This window comes from Chenopodium album, chromosome 17 (genome assembly GCF_948465745.1).
Source record: "Chenopodium album chromosome 17, dcCheAlbu1.1, whole genome shotgun sequence".
NCBI classification, from domain to species: Eukaryota; Viridiplantae; Streptophyta; class Magnoliopsida; order Caryophyllales; family Amaranthaceae; genus Chenopodium; species Chenopodium album.
This window is the reverse complement of record NC_137850.1, coordinates 45,653,071-45,678,345: the sequence shown is the minus strand read 5'-3', so window position 1 is coordinate 45,678,345 and position 25,275 is coordinate 45,653,071. Positions and strand designations below refer to the sequence as shown.

The 25,275-nt window shown below is 33.4% G+C and overlaps 1 protein-coding gene and 1 long non-coding RNA gene across 2 annotated transcripts; one reads left to right on the top strand and one right to left on the bottom strand.

The window, feature by feature from the left end:
- Positions 1 to 3,355: 3,355 nt before the first annotated feature.
- Positions 3,356 to 5,624, top strand: LOC145589133 (protein FAR1-RELATED SEQUENCE 8-like). Its single transcript, XM_081645691.1, has 4 exons — positions 3,356 to 4,175; positions 4,322 to 4,474; positions 4,870 to 5,048; positions 5,565 to 5,624. Exons 1-4 carry the CDS (start codon positions 3,356 to 3,358, stop codon positions 5,622 to 5,624), a joined length of 1,212 nt encoding a protein of 403 aa, XP_081501817.1.
- A 9,783-nt stretch (positions 5,625 to 15,407) lies between these two features.
- LOC145588196 (uncharacterized) lies at positions 15,408 to 17,144 on the bottom strand. The gene is made up of 3 exons (XR_014101555.1): positions 16,459 to 17,144; positions 16,009 to 16,352; positions 15,408 to 15,819 (listed from the first exon to the last, which is right to left on the bottom strand). It is a non-coding gene; the product is annotated as an uncharacterized LOC145588196 (long non-coding RNA).
- Between the last annotated feature and the right edge of the window lie 8,131 nt (positions 17,145 to 25,275).

Below are 25,275 nucleotides of genomic sequence, written 5' to 3'. Positions count from 1 at the left end.
ACTATCCCATATGCAATCACAAATATTTCATTGTTGGCATCAATACTAACTGCAGTCAACATAATCCCCTTGTAGTAACCACTCAAATGTGCTCCATCTATCCCAATTATGGGCCTACACCCACCAAGAAATCCTTTGACAGATGCAGCAAAGGAAAAAAAGCAAGCTTTGAACTGAGGTGCTTGGTTGGCAGTGTTTGCTGTCCATGTTATGAGTGCATAAGAGCCTGGGTTTGTGGCCTTAATCATCTCAGCATATCTAGGCAGTAAGGCATAGCTCTCAGCAAACCCACCATGAATTTGAACCCTACCAACTGCCTTGACCTTGTAAAACAACCTTTTCTTCACATTCAACCTATATCTTTCCATACAAATCTTTTGTAATGACTCTACAGGGATCTCAGGATTTGCCTCTAGATCTTACAATAGATGTCTGCATAACCAGGCTGTTGAAACCATGGGATTGTCTTCCAATCTTCCACATGTAGTGTGCTCCCCAGTTAGAGTTTTAATGGCCCAACTAACATTGTCAACCAAAACAGCAGCATGTATCCTCCAGTTGCAAGTCTCAACCACACACCTTGCTGTGTATCTCCAGCTATCAGCTCTGTCCACAGTCACTGCAAACCCTTCTTGAATGCAGAAATCACTAAACACTTCCAGAAATTGAGCCTTGTCCTCAAAAATCAACCATGGCTCTAAAACTATTGAACCAAACTCTACTCCTGCCCATATTTTTCCATTTTTATACAACTTATCCAACTTGTGACTCCCATCTAAATAATCTTCAAACTTTTTCTCTCTCAACTTTTCAGCATCATCTAAAACATTATCATCCTCATCTTCAATGAAATCTTGGTCACTCAAGTTCTCTTCATCTTCATCAATCTCAGAAAGCACATAATCATCATCATCAGAATCATCACTCTCTGACTCACTGTCCTGCACATCTCTACTAACATTCTCCTTTCTCACTCTCTCAACTCCCTTACCTCTCCCTTGTACAGAGGACTTGCTTTTTGGCACTCTCCAGTTGGAAGGCCTAGCTCTATGCTTTTTCTTTGGTTGAGAAGATGAGCTTGCATGTGTATTGGTTGGTGGAGGTGGAGGTGGTGGTGGTGATGGTGGTGTTGGTGCATGTCTTGGTGGAGATGGTGGTTGAGGTGGTGGTGGAAAGGGTGGTGGGGATGGTGGTTGAGGTGGTGGTGGTGTTTCCTGTCTTGGTGGAGATGGTGGTTGAGGAGGTGGTGGTGTTTCCTGTCTTGGTGGAGATGGTGGTTGAGGAGGTGGTGGTGTTTCCTGTCTTGGTGGAGATGGTGGTTGAGGAGGTGGTGGTGTTTCCTGTCTTGGTGGAGATGGTGGTTGAGGTGGTGGTGTTTCCTGTCTTGGTGGAGATGGTGGTTGAGGGATTGGTGTTTCCTGTCTTGGTGTTGTATTCTTTTTTGGTGTTGTTTTCTTTTTCCTGGGTGTCATTTTCTTTCTTTTACTTGGCTGTTTGGTAGTAGGTGATGCAGTGTGGGTGGTTACTGCTGGTTCAGGTTCAGGTTGTGAGGGTTGAGGTTGAGAGTTTCCTGGGAAACACTCATCAGCTTCTGCAGTATTAAACACTCTCACATACTCCACCCCCAAGTCCTCTGCACTAACTACTGGCACCTCAACAGCAACAGTAAATTGATGTTGCTCCCACAACTCCCTCTCAGCTTGCTCTCTTTCAGCCTCCCTCTGATTCTTTTCAATTTCCCTCTGCACTCTTTCAGCCTCTTCCTTTAATCTTCTCTGCCACCCCTTTTCAGCAGCCTGGAATACAATCCCTGGCTCTTTAGTTTCCTCAACCCATATCTCAATAGTATCCTTACCCTGGTTCCATTCCCACATTTTCAGCATATCAACATCATCATTAAGCTCCAACTTCCTATTTGTCCTAGGCTTAGTCACAAACAAAGAAAAGAATTTTGGTAGAAACACATTCTGTTTCACTGAGAACTCAAACATGTCTTCATATAACCCAATTAGGTGACACATATCAGTGTCTTCAACCCTAACATCAAAATCCTGAGACTTATCATCCTTCTTACCATGGACTAACAACCATACTCCACTCATCCTATATACAATAACATATTAAGTCACCAATTACATTCCACACAAATGAATAAAAATGAAACATAACAAAACTAAGCAGCAAACAATAGTTCAAATACCCTAACCCTAGATCATCAAAATCACTTCAATCTACCAAAATCAATTACGGTACACCAACATCAATTACCAAAGTAATCATATCAATAAAAGCAACAGAATTTCATATAAACACAACCCATTCCCAAATCCATTCAAACCCTAAATTGCGTGCAAAATTTTGACAAAAGATCGAAACTTTAAACTTCGAAATACTAAACGATTGAAGAGAACTTACCTTACTTGATATTACACAAGCCCACACTTCGAATTTTTAGAAATTTGCTTTCTCCAACCTCACGCGTTTATCACACCTTCAGGAATCGAACTTTTTTGCCCGATCAAAACATAAAATTTATCCTGGGCTCCCAATTTTCCCAAAACCAGATCATGCAACACCTTCGACGCGAGAATTCAGAGCAGAATTTCAATGGAGAACGAACGAAGAACAGGGGAGAGATAGAGAGAGAGATACTGTGAAGGGGGAAAATATGAAGACTTTTGGTCTTCATCATTAAGTCAAGAGGGAAATGGCGCACACATTAATTAAGGGCATTATGGTAAAAACACACTAACGGGGAGTTAACGTCAGTTAGGTAAAAGGGCATTTAATGATATTGTACAGTAACTGATGGGTATTTGGTGAATTTGAAAATTTTCATGGGTATTTGGTGAATAAAAAAATTACTCAGGGGCATTTCATGAAATTTCCGTAAAAAAAATTACAAAATTGGATTTTTTATAAAAAAAACATATAGCTATATTATTGAACAAGATAATTGGAAACAAATTCTTAAAATATCTACATGATAAAAGCAAATAATAGGAGATAAGTCTTATCATGAAAACTAACTATTATAAGAATAACTTTCAATTCCCTTGTCTCATACGTCAAACCCCCTGCTTAGACTTTTAGGTTGTTTTATTTTGTTTTCTTTTATTTGTGGATGTATTCCTCATTTGCCAAAAAAAAAAAATAAAAAAATAAATAAGAATAATAACGTGTAACTTAGAATTTTTTACCAAAAAGAAAAGCCTTTGACTGTTGAAATATTATTCAAGTAAACAGAATCATTATTTAAAAAAAACAAATATAAGAAATTTTTTTTTATCAATTTCTCCCTTTAATTAATAATGATTGACTTATTATAATATATATTGTATGCAGAAATTTGAAAATGGATGAGAGTCGTATGGCTAAAGTAGTACCATCAACAATAGATCTTAATATGGAGTATCAAGTTGAAGACAGTGAATACGATAGTTCCGATATGGACTTTGATATTAATTCGGAACCGGATATTATTTGTGACGAAGTGAATGAAAATGTTGATGTGTTGAGAGATGATGATGATACAAATGGAACTAATGAAAGTCATCCTATCCTAGAAAAGCTTGTTCCTCCAAATGTAGGGATGATTTTTGCGTCTTATGAAGATGTCATTGGGTATTATCATGAATTTGGAAAACAAAATGGGTTCCAAATGAAAATCAGAAGTAGAGAAAATGTCAAAGGTACTGAATGTGGTAATAAGTATGATTGCACAACGTTAAGGCTAGTATGTAAGAAAGAAGGAAAGTTTGTTCCTAGGGGGAAGGATCCATCAAAGCCTACACGAAGTGAAGTTACCGATTGTAAAGCTAAAATTACAGCTACATTTGACAAAAGTAGCGGGGAATGGAAACTCACTACGGTAGTGTTAGAGCATAACCATCCCATAGACCCTTCAAATTCTAAATTTATGCGAAATTATAGATTCATTAGTCCACATAACAAGGATATTATACTAACTAATGAAAAGGCAGGAGACCTATTGGAAGAAATTTTGCTACATTTGCAGTACGATATGGAGGATTTGGTGCAGTTCCCTTCTCTGAGAAAGATTGTAGAAATTTGGTTTCTAAGCATAGACGTTTGTGCCTTGAAGAAGGAGACTTTTCTGCTATGGAGAAGCATTTCATGGATATGTCTACCAAAGACAAAAAAAATTTCTACAAGTATGACACGAGCGATGGTACACTTAAAAATGTATTTTGGGCGGATGGGAGATGTAGAGCTGCATATCGTGATTTTGGAGATGTGGTATCATTTGATACGACATACTTAAGAAATAGGTATATGATGCCTTTTTGTCCTTTTATAGGAGTGAATCATCATGGTCAATCGATATTGCTTGGGTGTACTCTAATTTCGGGTGAGGACACGAAAAATTATATTTGGTTGTTTAAGACCTGGCTAGCTTGTATGTCGGGAAAAGCTCCAAATGGTATTGTCACAGATCAATGCATGGCTATAGGTAACTTCCTACCACTTTATAAATAACTTGCATAACTTTTTTATTTATATATTTGCATGCATGGATTAATAATGTGTACAGTAAATAAGTTGTTGTGCATATATATTTGCATGCATGGATTAATAATTTGTACAGTAAATAGTTTATTTATTTTGATAAGCTTTTATTTGGTTTTGTTGTGTGTAGTGAATGATTAAGTTTTAATATATATATATCTCCTTTTTCTATATTTGCATGGTGATAGGCATAATATTATACTAATTCATTTTGCTTTATTTTATAATAAATTATATACGTGGTGTTTGTTGGTAATTAGTAGCTAGAGTTTGTCTGCATTAGTGATAGTATCTACCTTGATGTTGTTTTAAAATAATTAAATGTTCTATTTACCTCAGGGAGTGCTATTAGGGAGGTATTTCCAAACATAAAACATAGATGGTGCATTTGGCATATTATGAGAAATGCAAAAAAACACTTGAATTTTCATGAAGATAGAGATATAATCCGTAGAGAGCTGCGTCGGGCTCTCCATGATTCTCTTCATGTTGAAGAGTTTGAGAAAAAATGGAAGGATGTTATTGAAAAGCATAAGTTACAGCAAATTAATTGGTTTCACGAGATGTTTAATCTAAGACATCGGTGGGTTCCCATATATTTCAAAAATGACTTTTGGGTTGGAATGTCTAGTACACAACGTAGTGAGAGCATGGATTTTTTTTTCAAAGCATTTGTGAACCTTAATACTACGTTGACTATGACAATATATATCAAAGGGAAAATGTAGATAGTCATGCCGAGGCAAATTACACTATCCTTATTTCACAAATTACACTATCCTTATTTCTTTTCACAAATGGTTTATTGCCTCGTGCAAATTATCATTCCTTATTTTGTTGCTATTTTAGATTCCAAAGAGTTTAACTTTTTTTTTTTTTTTTTTTTGTGTTATATTTCATAAGTTTGTTGGACACACAACAACGAGACCAAGTGAGTGACTAAAAAAAACTAGCTTTTCATAAATTAATTACGTTTAATTATAGATCTATATGTATTCATGTATGTTTATATTTTCTTTGACAAACATTTACAGGTTACAGCTATTTTGACCCACGAGTTGGAGAAAAAAGGTTCCAATTCAACTGACGGATAAAGTCGAGCAAACTGGACAATGGATTATTTTAAGAATGACTAGTTACGTATTTATATCATTTGAGTATTTGATTAAAAAAAAAGTACAATTTTACTATTGGTTTTTTTGGATAATGTACAATTTTACTATGTCATTCATCTTACAATCCTTTGTGGTGAACGTTTTATCATATCTTTTTTATTTGTTATGCTTTCTTATTTTAATTAGCGGTTAAGCATATCCTTTTTTAATGAACAGATCACTTAACCACAATATTATGTATCTAAATATTCCTATAATTATGGCTGATATAATGCTATAACCGTAGAATATCAATTATGCAATCTTTTTATATGTTAATCATTGTAGATATTTATGCATACTTATCTAAATTAGCGGTTAAAAATTGTATTTAGTTTTAAAAAACCTTTAAAGAATATTTTATATACACTAGTATATTCCTAGAATTATGGCTAACATGATGCATTGATGCTAGCGCTATAACCGTACGTAGTTTGAAAGGTACATTTTTTTTTGAAGGGTGTACATCTATAATAGAATTTTGTTGTGGATTTTTATTTTTTTGTTTTTTTTAAAGAGATGTATGTACATCTTTGTAAGGTAGACAATTATGCATACTTAAATAACATAAAGAATAAGATATGTATATCTTTGTAGTTTTTCTTCATATAAAATAATAAAATAGTCACGATTTTAAAATGTCAAAAATTGTAATTTAACAACTCCTCGAGATATAAAATCAAGTTTGAAACGATTGAACAAAAAAAATTGTAATTTAACTTATAAATTTTAATCTTTAAACAACCCACTCAACATGAAAATTTAAATTCAACTCACGATTTAAAAAATACCTTATTTAGAGAGCACATTTTACAATTCTATTGCAATTCACTAATTTGCATATACCTTGTATTTTGTTTTATCTTGTTTCTATTAATTTTTTTTTAATACAACTTCATGGAATAAACTGACGACAATAGCATTCTTGACCTACCTCATGACAATGAAAACAAAACAACAGAAGAATGAAAACATAAATAGACATAAAAACCATGTTAATTAAATAAAAACATAATTCTCCATTAATCTCAAAACAGATGACCATAGATAGTACAAGACTTAGTACGACATGACATTGAAATAACACATATAAATAAAAACATAAATAGAAATAAAAACATAACCGTAAAAAAATCTTAAATAAGAACATAATTCTCCATGGCCATCTTAAACAAACTAAAAACCAAATCAGTCTAGATAGACAATCTCATGAATTTTGGTGGGCTGTGTAACTTCCCCGGTGGCCGTTGTAGTCTTTCCTCCCGGCGACACTATCACTCCAGTAACAAATTCTCCAATTTGTTTAGTTTTTTTGGCAGAGGGAGGGGTCTTTGAAAAAAGCTTCTTTCTCAATTTGGTAGGGGTTTTAGAATCATTTTTGACACCACACTTAGGAGTAAAACAATCCTTTTCCACAAAAATTTCAAGTAGCATACCTAGTGGTTCATCCTCCATGGATAACATATCTTCTAGAAATTGAGAACCCATGACCTTTGTGATGCGCTTGAAAAGATTTTTAACCTCATTTGTTTGTTGGGTAAGGCTAGCAGTGGATCCATCGTACAAAGACTTCAAAGCAATTGGTGAAAGTGAAACAGATTTTGAATTCTCCATATCTCACCAAAGCTTTTTGAGTAAAAGACTGATTTTGTATAGCAAGTTTGTATGGGTATGAAACTTATTGGAAGGTAGCTAGTGTAATTTATAGGAAATTATCAAAGACTAGCTAGATTCAAAGTAAGAGTGGAATATGAAGTGTTTCCTCTTGTTTCAATATTTGATTTCATCAGGGAACTGTACAGAGGTGGATACCAAAAAGTTTTTTCATGTGTTCCAAAAAACTCCATTATTGCTTAGAAACGTTGGGAAGGGGTCAACCGTCTGTTTGTTTTGTTTTTTTTTTCATTTATTTATAATTTTTTTTTGAGATAAATTTTGAATAAATGGGGTATAACCGTTTTACTATAAAAAAAAATTATGTAGTGTAATTTTGGTTTTCTTTTCTATATGGTTTGACATAATTCAATGAAGGACGAATGGATTTTTTGTTTTTTATTTTTTTTTTTAAAAAAGGATTTTTTTGAAATACAAGGTTTTCCTATTTAGGAAATTAAACTACATACACCCTTTATAAAAAATTAAACAAAATACTAAATAATAACATGTACATATCGTTAAAAAAAAATAACATATCAAATGGGAAACAAAAATTTTATCAGTGCGTTTAAATTTGTTCAAAATGGAAAATGAAACCAATAAAAATGGGGGAAAAAAATATTACGCACATGAAATGGGAAAAAAAAAATTCACATTTTATATTAAGGTAAAGTGATTATTTTTTAATTGCTTACAAAAAAAAAGTGATTTTTTTAAATAAATGAAAGAAATTGCTTTTACATTTTGTTCTAATTTTTTTTTTTACACATAGATTTGTTCTAACTGAAAAATGAAGAAAATAGAAATGAGAAAAAAAAAAAAATTTAGCATATGAACTGGGAATGTAATAGTTTATCAATACATGTTAAGTTAAAGTGATTATAACATAAATAATGAAACAAACTGCGTTTAAATTTGTTCAAACCAAAAGATGAAATTAGTCGTATACCGATGAAATTCATGTATATAAAGCCGGGAAAATACATAAAGGTTAGTTTAAAATACAAAAAAATATATTTTAATACATAAAGGTTAGTTTAAAATACAAAAAAAATTTGTCAAAAAAAAAAAAAGTAAAATGTAACATTAGAATATATAATCTAGATAACAATACGAGATATATTATGCGTTTAGGTTTGAAATCGTTCGGTTTTTATTTAGACCAATTCCAATCTTACCTGAATAATAATTGGATTTGGAAAAGTCGAGTCTAATCGGATCCTAATTTTGAAAACAATTCATCTGACTTACTTCGAATTATAATCCGATTTGGATCTACTCATCAAAATTGCTAATTGGATCTGTATTTGGTTTAGATTTGTATCATACTTTTGGATTTCGGTCTTTAATTACCAAGTCAATCATATAATTGCATCCCATGACATAATTTAGATTGACATCTAACCAGGCACATGTTAAGTTCTTTGACCTAGGTTTGATTAGGATTAAATTATTCAAGCTCAAGTCAAACTTAATTGAAGCTTCAATTTGGCAATTCGAGTTTTGCATGATCTAAAATTTTGATGCTATTGAAAGTCAGATCATATATAGGTGTCATGGATTCATAAGAACCTTCAATAGAAACATTCAATTGTAACAATATTCAAATTCAAATTCTAACAAACATGATAAATTTGGATCATATGCAGCTGAACTAAACTGTTTGGAGATGAACTAAACTGAATATAGCTGAAATGAATAGTTTATGAGAAAAGGAAATTAAAATATAAGTTAAATTGAACTATACTGAACTGAACTGATTGGAGCTGAACTGAAATTAAGCTGAAGTGAACATGCCCTAAGTTCAAAAAAGTTCGGATGAAATCAATTCAGTTCAAATAAGTTCAGTTAAGTTCAGATAAATCCAGATTAGTGAAATTAAAAAACACACCCTAAATCTTGGTTAAGTTAATTGCTTGTTATATTGTCGTATTCCCTCTATTAAACTTCATCATCACGTCCCCTTCTAATTCAATTTTGTTAAATTGTACTCCCTCTGTTAATCCTAAATGTTGGTATATTTAATGTATCTAACGAAATTATGGGTCTATTCACAGTTACTTAATTTCAGTTCAGTTCAGTTAAGTTCAGCTCCAATCAATTTAGTTTAGTTCAGCTCCAATCAATCAGTTTAGTTCAGTTCAGTTCAGCTCCTAATTTCCTTCTCTCATAAAATATTTATTTTAGCTCAGTTCAGTTCAGCAGTTCAGCAGTTCAGCTCTAATCAGTTCAAGTTCAACTCCAATCTGTTCAGTTCAGTTAATGTGAACATGCCCTATGTTTTAATAATTATGCATGAAACAACTTTACGTATGATGAAATATAAACAATTTTTCATATTGATAACATAAGCAATCATGACATAAAGTTTTCTTTGCTATGAAGGTTCACCCTTTTTTCCTTAAATAAGGTACGGAGTAGTAGCATACTAGTATACACCTTTTTTTATAATCGTCCGTTATTGGATGTTGTACCTTATTTATAATGCTTGGTTATTTCGCGTAATATGCATTCGTACAATCATACTCTTATGAGTATCAAGTACTTAGTAAATTTTTAACATTTTTTTACTATTACATTTCATAACAAATTTTATTGAAAATTTCATAAGATATAATTTTAAGAATATATTATACGTTGTACTCGTATCCTCTATTTTAAAAACTCCGGAGATACTCGCTATTCAAATCTTTTGAAGATGTGAAGAACCCGAAGCACCGTTCCTTAGCAAATGTATCTTCATAAGAATTAATATTAACACATGTATCTTGATAAGAATTAATATAACAAATGTTCCTCCCAAAAGCACCCGAAGGACAACTGATACAACTTCATTCTTGAATATACTTCAATTATGTATCAACTGATAATAGAAATTAATATTGTCATAAGAAACAAAGTTGATTGTATAAGAAATACCTCTCTAAGTCATGGTCATATAAAATAGAGTTGTCTCCACTAGTACGATAAAGGGCTAGGCCAAGTCTACCAATTAATCTTTCTCAAAAAAAAAAAAAAAAAAAATTATGAATGAAAATTAATGGTGCCAAGGGATTCTCAGTTATTCACCATGCAACTTGTTGAGTTAATATCAATCATTGGAAGAGAAGTAACAACAAAAGCCACAAATACCAAAATATTCTCCTCTTTCCTCCAACAAAGCATTAATTGTGTTTTAATTCCTTTTAATGACATGTACATGCCACATATTACAAGCAATGCCACATTGTTTGCCAACTCACATGGATAGACTACCTAGTAGGTGAATTAAATTTTCTCCGTAAAATGGGTCAAATGCTAAAATCAAGCATACACATTGAAAGGCTTTATAGTCAAAAAGTTGATTAATTAATTAATGAGGTGATCACTTCCTGCATATGGGATCACGTGATTAATCAAGCATAACATTATTAATTATCCATTATGTCAGCATGAAATATTGCAAATTTGTAATTAATTGGCATTATAGGACCATGTGGATCCAAGGCTGATTATATCATTATCTGGTGTGATAATTAGTACGTAGTAATGTAGTGTTATCATTTAGGACTTTGTAATTTGTAATATGATAATAATAATAGTGGTTGGGATAATGGTGGATTTGAGTAGTGATTAGTGGTAATGAGATTGATACCACCGTTGTTTCGAATGGTGGTTGTGATCGCGTTGGCGCCGAGTGATGATGGTAGTCAGAAATATGGCAATTGTGGTAGTGGTACCTATGGTGGTTGTGGTAGCGGGCCGGGGTTGTAGAGGAGATTTAAGGGTTTAAGGGAAGCACCTAAATCTAGGGTGGGTGCAATAGTGCAATAGTGCAACACTGCAATGTCCAACCAAACAACATGAATAGAATTGAGGGTATACTTTTCTTTTTCTTTTCTTGTAGCTATTGACTAGCAATCTCTACTAATTGGTTGTTGGTGCAGTAGTGATTAGGACTGCACCTGGTAGGGAGGACTGCATGTTCGATCCCCCGCAACAATAATTGAGAGGGACTGGAACCTAAGCACTCAGAATTGATCGATGAATGTCAAATCCAATTAGCCCAAAGGGTGAATTGAAACACCCAAAACTGACTAGCAACCTCTTAGTAAATTAGATGGGTTGGGTTAATCGTTCACCTTATATCAATGTCACGTTGCATAATAATCAAGAAGAAAACAAGCCCATTTATGATATCATTTACATTCTATTTTCTTTAGAGAATTTAATCAGACAAAACACTAGATTTCAAACAATTTTTAATGTAGTATTTCTAAATTATTAAGATAACATTAACAGTATCATTCCATATAAAAATCTTGTGTCTGAAAGTGTAACACTTTTCTAACTACTCTATAAGTCTATATGTCTTCAAAATCTAATCACAAATATCAACTTACATTATCCCGTATAATTTACATAATTTGATACGTGGATCTACAATATGAAAATAATTTTGTAAGCACACTTCAAAAAAATTCCCACTCACTACATAATTTCATCTAAAATATTTGTCATGTTACTCCAATCCCTAGTAATTAAAAGTCTTTAAATGCAAGAGGATAAGCTCTTGAGATCTTTTCACATGGGAAGAAAATCAAAACTCTAGAACATTCATTCATTCAGTTGCCAATATTTGATGTTGTCTTTTATAACTTTCCTACAAATCTTACAAAATGGTGTTATTAGCCGTATAGTCACAATCTCACAATATGTATGTTTGCATAGTTTTCAGTACTAAAACAAAGCACCCCCACCAAATCCAGAGAAATAGGACCATACATTATAAACATTATTCAATCAATTCAGAATAACATGATCAAATTAATCATGAATGATGGGCGTATGCCTTAATTTTATTAAATTAATCAACTTGAAGATTTTACAAATCATTTTCCACTTACATATAATTAGGTTGATTATATAATTTGATAGTACAGAAAGATTCTTTTAATAATGCATTGGACGCGTATGCGAGTACACTATACAAATCATCAATAGCATTTGTATAGCTAAGTCAACTCATCTATATTGCATGAAACAGTAATGCTCAACAACAATTTTTTTTCTACAACTATTTCGCTCAAAATTTTATTAAGAAAGAGTCTACAATTATAATTATAAATCATGAAGACATTAGTATCATTTCTTATTAATTTAATTATAGAGACGACTTTAAAATCAAGTCATCCTATTCTAGCCCAACTTGTGTCTAACCCGTCTCAGTCCAGCACAAATATACTTTTCAATGTTCTACTTCCTCCATTTCTAAATTTAGATGCATTACTTTCTAAATAATAAAGTTTCTTATTAAATGCGTCATTTCCTTTTTAGTAAATATATGTTATGAAAGGTAATTGTTACCTTTATAAAATTAACAGTGATTTTTACGGGGTAAATTTCTTGCAAAGAGCAATCTCATCATTAATATATAAGTGACTCTTAATTTATAGATTAAGCATAAGAAAAGGACTTGATATTTGCATTTTTTCACCTTTAAGGACCTCCTACTTTTTTTATTCACCTTTAAGGACCTGTGGTTAGAAATCAGGCCACTTAACTCACCTTTAACCCACCTGAGCACTGATTAAAAGGTTAGTGCCATAATTAGCAAATGTTAAGTCCTTGTTAGCATTTAATACAAAAAAAAAAAAAAAAAAATCAATACCTTACATCTAAACAAATAAAAAAAAAAATTTAAATAACAACCACCATACGTATTTCTTCATAATATGTCGATCGCCAATTGATATTGTAGTCATTGCCTTTGTCCACCAAAGAAAAATTAAACACCTTCCCAGTTCCACCCAACTTAAGCTTAGTGCATGAAAGATACCTAGAACCCCCAATTTGTTTATCCCTAATTTGCCTATTTCAATATTGCTGTTATATTTTTGGTCAGAAAACACCTACTACCACCCAAAACACCACCTGATTCCTACCAATTCATGCCCCAAATCTGAATTAAAATCAGCCCCAATTTCGAAATTTTGGCCACCGTTGCCATATCTACCTCTACTAATGATGAAGAGGAGAGAGTTAAAATCAACCCCAATTTCAAAACCAAATCAATTGACAAATTCCCAGTTGCATTTAGGATATTAAATTGATACAATTGACTGTTTCGTATAATTTTGTAAATGGATATAAGTTCCTCTCTAAAATTTGTTTGGTATTATGTCAATCAAATATTTTGAGTTCAAGTATAGGAGATTTAATTATGGATGCAAATTTTAGAAGATTAGACAGATTAAGGAGGCGTTAGTGCTTCTGGAAGACATGGAAAACAACATAGAAAAAATTAAGAAAGAAAACGGTTTTCTATTTATTCATTTTTAGTGTAGAAGAGAGAAAATGGTAAATTAATAAATAATATTATTTTGATTTTCTTTGTAAAAGTAAAATAGTTAACCCAAAGACTTAACTTATTTAACCCAATGATCTAACTTTTTTTAATTGTAGTAGTTAATTTTGGTTAGAAAAGTGAACATAGGTCCTTAAAGGTGAAAAAAAAGTGAGAGGTCCTTAACGGTGAAAAATGTGAAAAGTGAAGTCCTGATTGTATGCTTAACTCTAATTTATATCGAGGTAACTTTTGTCTTTTGATGCCAGTTTTATATCCGATTTACAATAATGACAACATACATTGAAAATGTGTTCTTAACTTCTTATTAACTCCATAGTACATACCATTATATGAAAAAACAAATTCAAAGCACTCTATCTAGACAAGCTAAATATGTTGGTAGACATAAAACCCAAGGTGATGCAATTTGTTTAACTACTATGCTCTACATTAATGCATGGTGAGCATAATATTGCTCTATTTAGGCTATTCAATCTATTTCAAAGAACATATAGGGAGCAACAAACAACGCAATAAAATGTATGAGATATGGTTAGTGAACAAGTGGTTAGCGCACAAAATGTTTAAATGGGGTCATTCTTATCAAACTTTGGTCAAATACTTTGCATAAATTAGCATATAATATCAATTTGTAATGTCACAAATACCTTATAAATTGGTCATATTATGCATACTGTTGCTTCACATGGGTTTGTTAGGCTGTTATGAATATTCTTTTTTGCTACAAACTTTTCCATTTATTTTTGGTAAGGGCACATGTGGGGTTTACTAAAGCATAGGGCTCTACTTCAAGCTAAACTAGCTATTGGACCCGTTCTACGCACGGGTTATGCTTAAATTATAAATTTATTTGAAACTTTACAAATTATCTTGTCACCAAAAAAAAAAAAACCCTTTACAAATTATTTGAATGAATTTATTTTATCGTCTTTTGACATATTATAATATTTTATGAATTAGTGGTAATAGACTAATAGTTGTAGAAAAAATGGCTTAAAATCGTAAAATCATATCTCTATCGCATGATATATTAATCAACAATTTGTATAAAAACTACTTTGTAAATACCAAACACTTAATATAATTTTACAATTTTTACATCAAATGTGAAGGCATGATATTCTTCTTTAGTCTTTACCAATATATGTCTCTTATATTGCGCTTAATATCTTCAAAATTAAAGCCCCATGACACGCAAAAAATGTCATCCTATGGAATTTCCATAGTATTCTTGCCACCTCAATATTTTCCTTTTCAATCATCATCCTCATTGTTGTAGAAATTTCACATAGAATTTTGAGAGACGTTTCTCTAATTTTTTAGTTTTTGAAACTTAATGAGTGTGAAAAAATCTTTACTGAAAATTTGTATTTATATAAGAAGAGGGGGAAGATAAGGGGTCAAATTAAAGAAATGAATTATGAATGTGAATAAATTGAATTGATAGATGGAATAATGAGAAGAGGAGAATGTTTAGGAAATTTAATTTGTTATTAAATTAAAATAAAGATTACAAAATATAAAAGTTATTGAGAAATAAAGGGGGAGATGAAGAGAGAATTTCTTTGAAAACATAAGGAGGGAGAATGAATAAAGAAAGGTGAGAAAGAATGATGACAAGTGTCAATTTTGGTTTGTGTTTTTAAATACTAAGTATAGATTAACACAACCATGTGAATGCTGATAATGTGGGTCATAATACAATCAAATTCTCGGCATTTAAAGCTTGTAAATTATCATTAGATTTTCATTGCAACTTACTATAAATACCCTTCTTCACCTCCTGAACCTTCCAAAACAAATCAAAACTTCTTTCAAGTATAATTCTAAAAATCCTTTCCTACCTTAGAAACTCGCTTTTCCTTAAAAAATAATATTAAAATTAATCATGGTTTTCCAATTGCCTTCTATGATCTCTTCGTCCTCCAAACAATTCATGAAATTGCATAGCAAAAGCCAAAAAGGCGTACCAAAGGGTCATGTTGCGATATATGTGGGAGATTGTAACGAAGAAAAAAAGCGGTATGTGGTGCCATTGACATGCTTGAGACTTCTGGCATTTCAGAATCTTCTAAGTCGAGCTGAAGAAGAATTTGGGTTCAACCATCCCATGGGGGGTCTCACCATTCCCTGCAATGAAGAAACATTTATTCATGTCCTCAGCTGTCAATAAGATTTATTGATGGAGTCTAATTAAATCTCCTCAATTTTGACATAGATCTCTTTTGACCAATACATATTTCTTGGTCTTTCTAATCATGATAATATTATGAGAGCCAAATTACTCTTGTATATAGATACTAACAATGTCACACTCACCTTGGTTGAGTGGGCTCAATTTCTGTAGTTATAGAATGTAGATCAATGCAAAATATAAATATTGTTCCTGAACTTCTTTCTCTGTGTGACATTCTACTGTTCTCTGTTACTTGAACTCTCCAAATTACCTCAAGCACCTGCATCATATTCTTGACGCTCCAACATGGGTACCGACATTTGACACATAACTTGCTATATCTGAAAATTGGATAAAACCGATACTCGAATTCGAGTTATTTCATACTCAGTATGCACTCATAAAGAAACTTCATTTTCTGCTTTTTTTCATAATCTCTGAAACGATCGGCTCCAGAGCAAGAAAAGTTCTATTTCAGACAGCTGCACTGCACACAATTAAAGTTGGTAAAAAAAAAAAAAAAAAAAACAGAGCATAAAAGCTGAAACCTATCATTAATCATTGGATGAATAATATAAACTTAAAATTCTGACCAGAAGATTCCAGTTACAATGGATCCTTCAGAATGATGGAGAAAAAGCTTGAGTATCCAGTTGTTGATGTGGAGATGTGTTCCGAATCCTGCAACTGATGTGCTTGCGAGTGTAACTGTGTATTATTGGTCTTGAATTCCCTGACAGGAGTGACAACCGCCAGACCTGGGTTCCGATTCCATAGCTGATCCCGCTCGCCCACGAGTGCAAGTTACCAAACTAGAAAAGACTACCAACTCCCGCGTTCAGAAAATCAGACCTGCCATCTAGAGCCATTGAACCTGGATTGAAGACCTCGAATAACTTGTCTGCTTTTATTATCAGACTACCTAAAACACATACCATAAGGGTCCTGTAAAAATTACAGCAGATCAGAACTAGGACAGCATTGAGATTTCAAGATCATTTTAAGATTGAACATTCAAAATTCTGAGATTATATAAGGTGTTAGAAGTGAAATTATCACACTTTAAGACAAAGATTAGTATTTTGAACAGGACTTAATTAATTTGAACGTTACGCAACAAATGTCGATCATATATGAAATCAAAATAGTCAAGATAAAACCAACTAAAACTCCTTTAGAGCTTCAATTTTTTAAGCTCATCTAAGCCACAAACGCATTGACAGTCTGTGATGGAATTGAAAATGCCACAATTTTATTACTTGTATTTTTCTCTCTCTTTTTTTTTTTTTTTTTTAAAAAAATTTTTTTGACAACAACAAAAAATGCCACAATTAACGGCTAAAGGAATATATTACTCAAAGTCAATTACTTAAATCAGGAGCAAAAAATTAAAAGGCCAAATCAAGGTTCTGTACTCTGCACCTGACAAAATGAGTGGAGGAAAAGCCAAAAGGGGGCGTGGGAGAGAAAAAGAAGAAAAAGAAAAGAGCAATCAACCTTAAAACTGAATTAATGTGGATCTTGCTAATCAATGTATTATTATTACTATTACTCTCTCCGTCCCTAAAATTTCGACCCTTTTGGGTTGATTTTGCAGTTATTAAAAAACTTAAATAAAAATAAATAAAAACATATTGAAAAGATAAATTTACATGAGATTTGTAAAAAAATAAAGAGATAAAGTATTAAAAATACATGAAAAACAAAATTTTATATGGGAAAGCTAAATTTGCACAAATATTGTTGTAAATTGGTGGGTATTTTAATGCAAATGGGTCGATCATTTTGGAACTAAAATTTGGCTAAAAGAGTCGAAATTTTGGGGATGGAGGGAATATTAAAATATGCTCATACATTATTCTCAAGTCTAATTAGAATATAGGACCCACAGTTTCGATTCGAATTTTAATCTAGCTAGATATCTTCTCTGTCCTGTTTAAAATGTCCAAAGTACATGAGAGCTAGAAACTAGAGACAAATAACAATGGAGCCAAATCTTGATGGCTCTTCACACATGCAAAGCTAATACTTCGTAGGTACTAAGCTACCCAATTGATAATCATGTAAGATAGAATAATAATAATTACATAATACAACATACTTGATCCTGTAAATCATCTATTCTGACAAAATCAGCACAAGAAGTTTACTTCAGTGTATTTTTCCATGTTACAGTTATAAAAGGAAAGGTGAATCTCATCATATCCCATATTCCCATACCAGGACAATTTTTAATGAAATTCTAAGATAAGTTCAATATTCAGAGAAAATGAGGGCATATAATATACTAAAAATCAGCCAAGCAAATCAGACATGCAAAAATTTATTGGGTAAGTAGCTGCTATGCATCAATGCATGTCCAGGTTGGCTCATCAAAATTAACGTGGAAAGATTCGAAATAAACGATAAAACTGCTGATAATGCATTAATACACTGAAAGATATATTCCGTTCACTGCATGGCACAATACTTAACAAATTAAAGAGCAAGAAATAAAGTCAGCAAATTTCAGTTTAATGCATGTTCAACGTTAAACTAATCCAAAATTCAAGCACCATTTTAATTAGCTTAATTAGTTAAGAATCGATGAATGACAGTTAAAGTTCAGGTGTCAGAATCCTAGCCTTTTAGACTAATAAGGGTTAGATGCAGAGAATTGGTACTTAATGACTTAATGTAAGGGCTAAAAAAATTAAGATTTAGAAAGCTGTTCTATAGTTATTCAAAATCCTGTTAGAAATGTGAGGCCCTCGGGATCTCCTCAAATTTTCTTAGTCTTTCTAGTTTATTCTCAGGTGTCTTTTGAACTGCTGCTCTTGATACCGCTTTTTACCACACTTGTAATCAGTCACAGTTATCATAGTGGCCCTCAATCAGAAATAATGTGCATAAATGTAATTCGACACATATGATAATTCCATGCTCCCACAGTCCCACGGCCAAAAAAAGTCATGTCTCATGTGTATACTATTTTAAAGAGTCTGAAAAACTATCACTTTTCCTATACTTCGTAATAGACTAATAGTAATCGGTCATGCTAGGATTTCTCATTATACCCTCATTTGTATGGAGTAATGAATAACATAGAATAGCATTAGGGACTTAACTATGAAAAAAAATATGACAATAAAATCTTAATAAATCCTTAATTTCAATGGATTAGGATAATGAGACAACTATAACAAGAATAGATTGCAGCCCCTCATCTCTCACCCCTATGTCTAACCCCCCCTCCCCCCCACCCCCTCCTCGGGCTCCTTGTTAAACCCCCCTACCTCTCAGGCTCCTTGTTGAAAAAATAAACAGATTATAAACAGGAACTTCTACAACAGACGAGGAAGGACCACCTCATCTGTATGTTGGTAGAAAAAACCATCCAGCTAGAGATAGCTCCAAATGCAATATGACATTTGTACTATGCATGCTTTCAAAGACATTGAATAAATCACCTAAGGTGCACCCTCTCACATAATTTATGTTGTGGACGCTTCAAAGACTAGGCATAAGGTGCACTCTTGTACAGAAAAAAAATCACATGCTCATGTGCTGAGCATGTGAGTAGTTTAATGTGGAGGTGCACCTATAGCCAGGTGAACCCGAGTGCATAATAGATTCTCTACAAAGACATACCAACTTGCGACTAAGGTCACTCTCAATTTTCAGTTAAAAAATTGCCCGTGCAAATAAAACAATAGTGGCATGCATCACTTCTGCTGATCAGTGACTGCAGAGCCGAAATCAAGTCTATTTATTCAATTTTTCTAGTATGGCAACCATGAGGTCCAAGGTTACATGTGAGGAGGCAATAAAAAATTGTCGAGCCTAGTTATCACAACCATGTGAACATTGATAAGGTGGGTCATGTTCACAGATCATTGAAGCATTCAAAAAAATAAAAAAAAATCCAAGTACCAAAGTTTTCGACCTCCATCATTCAAGTAGTGCATCCCTATAAATACCAATTGTTACCAGCTGAACCTTCCCAAACAAAACAGCTTTCAAATAAGAAAACTCCATCCTCCCCTGTTTCTCAGATTAAAAGAATCATCTCGAAAAAGCTATGGTTTTCCGGTTGCCTTCTATCTCCACCAAACAACTCCTAAAATTACTTAGCAAAACCCAAGGAGTCCCAAAAGGTCACATCACAGTATATGTAGGAGGTTATAACAATGAAAAGAAACGATATGCGGTGCCCTTATCTTGCTTAAGCCATCCGGCATTTCAAGATTTGCTTACTCGGGCCGAAGAAGAGTTCGGCTTTAATCATCCAATGGGCGGTCTCACCATTCCTTGTGATGAAGAAACCTTTATCCATATCCTCATTAATCAAGTGAGGTCGTCATGGAGCTGATAGTTTATTTCTAATTTTTTTTCTAGGTTCTTATTTCTAAGACTTTTTAGCCCTTAGTTCCAAGATTACCCATGTATATTAAAACTCAATTCCAATTTTTTTTTTTTTTTTTTTTTTGTGACTGATATGATATTTTTTTAGTCAGAGAAATTGATGTAAAAAATAGTCTCGCATAATCTCTCTACATTTTACTTATTAATTAAGCATATATTTATATAACACACTCAATCAGAACAATAACATCAAAATGCACAAATCGGGCCCACAAAGTAAAAAGAAATGTACTCTCATAAAGCAGAATGTTCTCAAGAGAATCAGCGAAGCACATCTGTATTCCTCACGATAAACACCTATCAAATATATAAGTTATTCAGCCGTTTAGTAAACCATATCAAGTATCGGTTTTGGTATCAAATCCATGAATTTACAATGAGTGACACCTAGTAACCCATACTTAATACCAAATATACCACATGTTTTTATTGAGGAATTTGTCATAAAATATTAAAATGGTACATCGGTACTGTACGTACTTTCTTCATACAACTGTTGGACTGGCCAAAATCTACAAAAATCATATCACTTAAGTCTTGTATATAAACCAATGAATGCTAAAAAGGATTCCATGGATATGTAAAGACTGCATTTTGGATCTGTAATTGAAATCTAGCTCTTTGGTGGTGGCCGGGGTTAGAAGGATGATAAGGACATGGTGGTTGGAGCAAGAGGCAGCAAGTAATACTGCCAACAAGGGATGAGAAGTAGTGTTGTTACTTATTTTTGAAAAGATTCCTAGGGTTTGGGTTTTAGAAAAAACACATCTCTTGTCTAACATGACATTTTGGTAATTACTTGAAAAGTTAAAAGCAATACCATTAGGTAGTCAAATAGTACCATTGAATATTGCAATGGTATTACATATATACTTCTTCCAATCCCCTAATATTGCAACAATTACCATTTTAGAAAGTTTCACAAATATTGTAACATTTCCTTATTTGTATATGTTTTATCTCTATTTCTCTCATCACATGGGTCTCTAATTCTATGTCTCTCTCTCCTCATTTACCCCCATGTTGCAATATTAGGGGAATAGAGGAAGTATATTTTTTGGTAATGAGAACCCGGACTAGACTTAGAACGCTCACGGTTATTTTGGTCCACTATTTGGAGGTTAGGCACTTAAGAGTAGAGCTGTCAATTCGGGTGAACGGGTCGGGTTTAGGTCGAGTAAGAGTAGGTCAGGTCAACTCGAGTCAGGTCAATTCGGGTTAATGCTGTAACCTATGCGGGTCAGGTTCGGGTTGGGTCATGCTTGAGTCGAGTCATACATCTTATCGGGTTTAGGTCGGGTTAATAACAGGTCGGGTTACATTCGAGTCAAGTGAATAATAAGTCGGGTTTAATTCGGGTTTTCTCAGATTAAAACGGGTTAAGGTAATTCTAGATTTCGAGTCGGGTTCGGTTCAAGTCAATAATTTACGGGTTAGAATCAGGTTGAGTCATTCTTGGGTTTGAGTCGGGTTCGGCTCAAGTCAATAATTTGCCGGTTATTATCAGGTTGGGACGTTCTCGGGTTCAAGTCGGGTTCGGTTCAAATAAATAATTTGCGTGTTATAATCAGGTCGGATCATTCCAAGTCGGGTCATTCTCGGGTTCAAGTCGGGTTCGATTCAAGTCAATAATTTGCGGGTTACAATCAGGTCGGTTCATTTTCAAGTCAGGTCATGTTCGTGTTCAAGTTCGGTTTGATTCAAGTCAATAAATTGCGAGTTATGATCATGTCGGGTCATGTTCGGGTTCAGGTCTCAAATATTGGGTTAATTTGGATTTCACGTTGATTTCGAGTCAAGTCATCTTGGGTTCGGGTACATTTTTTGGGTTCGTTTGTTAATAGTTCATGTAATGACAATATATATGGCAACATACTAGGGAACTATAGCCTATAATACATGAAGATAATTATCTCCTTTGATCATACAACAAATATATACCATATTTAACTCTTAAATTTGGGGATGATGCTTCTTTCTTTTGCTGGCCTGGATCGACTTGGTCTCCCTAGACAAAATGCTTTGATCAATAATAATAAGGTGGTCTAAATTGAATTTAAGGTGATTTGAAATCGGGTTAAGAACAATATGGGTTAATTTAAGTCGAGTCAATAACAAGTCGTGTTGATTTCGGATCGGGTTAGTAACAAATCGGGTTGAATTTTGGGTCGGGTTAGTTATAGGTCGGGTAAAATTCGGGTCGGGTCAATAACAAGTCGGGTTGAATTTGGGTCGGGTCAATAACAAGTCGAGTTGATTTTGGGTCGGGTTGAATTTCGAGTCGGGTTAGTCACAAGTCAGGTTAAATTCGGGTTGGGTTAGGAACAGATCGGGTTGTATTTAGGTCGGGTTAGTAATAGGTCGGGTTTTAATGGGTTAAACGGGTTTGGGTCAATTTCGGTTTAGGTGGGGTTCGTTCAGGTCAATAATTTACGGGCTACATTCCGGTCGGGTCATCTCCAGGTCGGTTTATGTTCGGATTCGGGTCTCAAATACTCGGGTCAACTCGGGTTTAGGGTTGGTTTCAGATCGGGTCAGGTCGGGTTCGGGTCACCATTTTTTCGGGTTCAGATGGATCAATTAATAATCGGGTTCAGGTCGATATTTCGGATCGGATTAGTTTTTGACAGCTCTACTTGAGAGTAGTGAGAAGGGTAAGGGAATCCCTACCCCCAAGCACCCTCACTTAGAAGGATCCGAATCCCAAACTTAGATAAGAAACTTACCAAGTGAGCCAACATTTTGATGGTGTAATGGTACTATATATGCATGAAATGTCACTAGAGACGCTTTCAATGGTACTTAAGAGGTCTCAATTATCTTTTTCTTTCTTCCATGTGATAGTTTGTCTAGCGTGAGGCTCACGTTCTACCCACTTTTATTTATCTATCTATCTATCTCTCTCTCTCTTTCTCTCAAGCACATACTTTATCTCATTATTTGATACTCCCTTTGTTTCGTAATAATCACAATACTAGTTGTTGTACAAAGTTTTGGGAAAATTATAAGATGGGGACAAAAAGGAGAATTTTATAAAATAAAGTAAAGTCAAGGGGATATATTTAATTATTAGTGTGAGAGAAAAATAATAGAAAAGTAGTGTAAGTAGGGTTGGTGGGAGAGAGAAATAATAAAATAGTATCGGACACTTACCAAATAAGGAAGTACTGCAATTATTATGAAACGGGCATGAAAGGAAAGTGTTTTGCTCATTACGAATTGGAGGGGGTAATAAACGGTTAAACACAAGTAGTATTACCATTTTGCCCTTTGGGAGACATTTGCAAATCAGTTGGACAATAGGACTTCCTCATGAATCCCATACCTTGAGGCAGGGGGGTCCTTTAGGTTTCTTTTCTTCAACTACACACCAAGTATGTTTTAGTTGTAACTACATACATACCTAATTCCAGAAAATACACAAATAAATGCTTCATAAGGTTAAGACACCATACAATTTAGGAAAAATGAGTTTGCCTCAATGCATGAGCAATAATATGCTGAGCAGCAACTTGGACCATAAGTTGGCACTCACATAAGAAAGTCCTAGCTAGAAACACAAGGTTCATGGTTAAATCAAAGCAGTTTTTGAATTTTAGCTTCAAGCCTACATCCCACCACTTTGAAAGGGTGATAGACAAAGTGGGAGTTAGATAAATAATTAATTCTTCCGTTTATTAGAATTGCAAGCATATAACACATTATTTTAGGTAAGAGAGGAGAGACAAACCAACCCTTTTATACAAAAAGTAAAGTGTACTAAATGTATATTAAAGGAAAATCTAAGAGAAGAGAAGAGAGAAATATAATGCGCCAAAAATTAGTAATGTAAATGATTTAAATTGTAAAAGTTTAAAAAGAACTGGGAAGTGTTGCAATTTTCTTTGAAATATCTCAAACCATTTAGTGTTGCCATTTTAGTGAAATGAAGGAGAAAATTATCAGCATGACTAGCAACACTTTTGAGATTTTGGGAAAAGATAAGGGATCTTTTGAGTAAAAAGAAGGATGAAAATGGACTCACTGGACCACTCTTGAAGATTTGTTAAACCTTATTACCTCTCGCCCTCTCGGCACATACTTGTAATCTACTACTCCCTCCGTCCCCAAAATTTCGACCCTTTTGGCCTAATTTTAGTCCCAAAATAATCGACCCATTTGCATTAAAATACCCACCAATTTACAACAATATTTGTGCAAAATTAGCTTTCCCATATAAAATTTTGTTTTTTTCATGTATTTTTAATGCTTTATATCTCTACTTTTTTACAAACCCCATGTAAATTTATATTTTCAATATATTTTTATTTCTTTTTATTTAAGTTTCTTAATAACTGCAAAATCAACCTAAAAGGGTTGAAGTTTTGGGGACGGAGGAAGTACTAATTACTAATATATTAAAAATTGTTCCTAAACAAGTTTATGTATCATATGACACTCTCCCTTTAAGTGCTATGTTCCATATCATCCGCATACGATTATAAAGTTAGAACATGCCTCATACAAATTTTTATCTCGTGACCCCAATATTATACATTAAAGTCTTATCACTAAACATGGCAATATTTGATGTTTTCTTTTTTTCTTTTTAAAGTAAAACTAGTGAGTAGCCCGGGCGTTGCCCCAGGTTACTACTTTTATAATTGTGTAACTGCTAATTTTCAGAGCATCTAGTAGTGTATATGTAGTATGTGTGATCAATACTTTATAGTACAATATTATTTAGTGTGCAAGGATAAGACATAATTGACAATTAGTCTAGATGGTTGATTAGTAACCTTTCTTTTAAGAGGTCACGTGTTCGAACCTTCTCATCTATATATTTTTTTCATTATAGTTGAGACAACATGGATTATTGTTGGTTGTGTGGATGATGTGGCACATTAAGGTGTTCAGTGGATGACATGGCATGCTAAGAAATTGAGTAAGTGACGTGGCGAAAGGGAGTCTACGTGGCGCATAGACGTTTTTAGTAACGCCTTTTAATATATTAGTATTAGTATAGA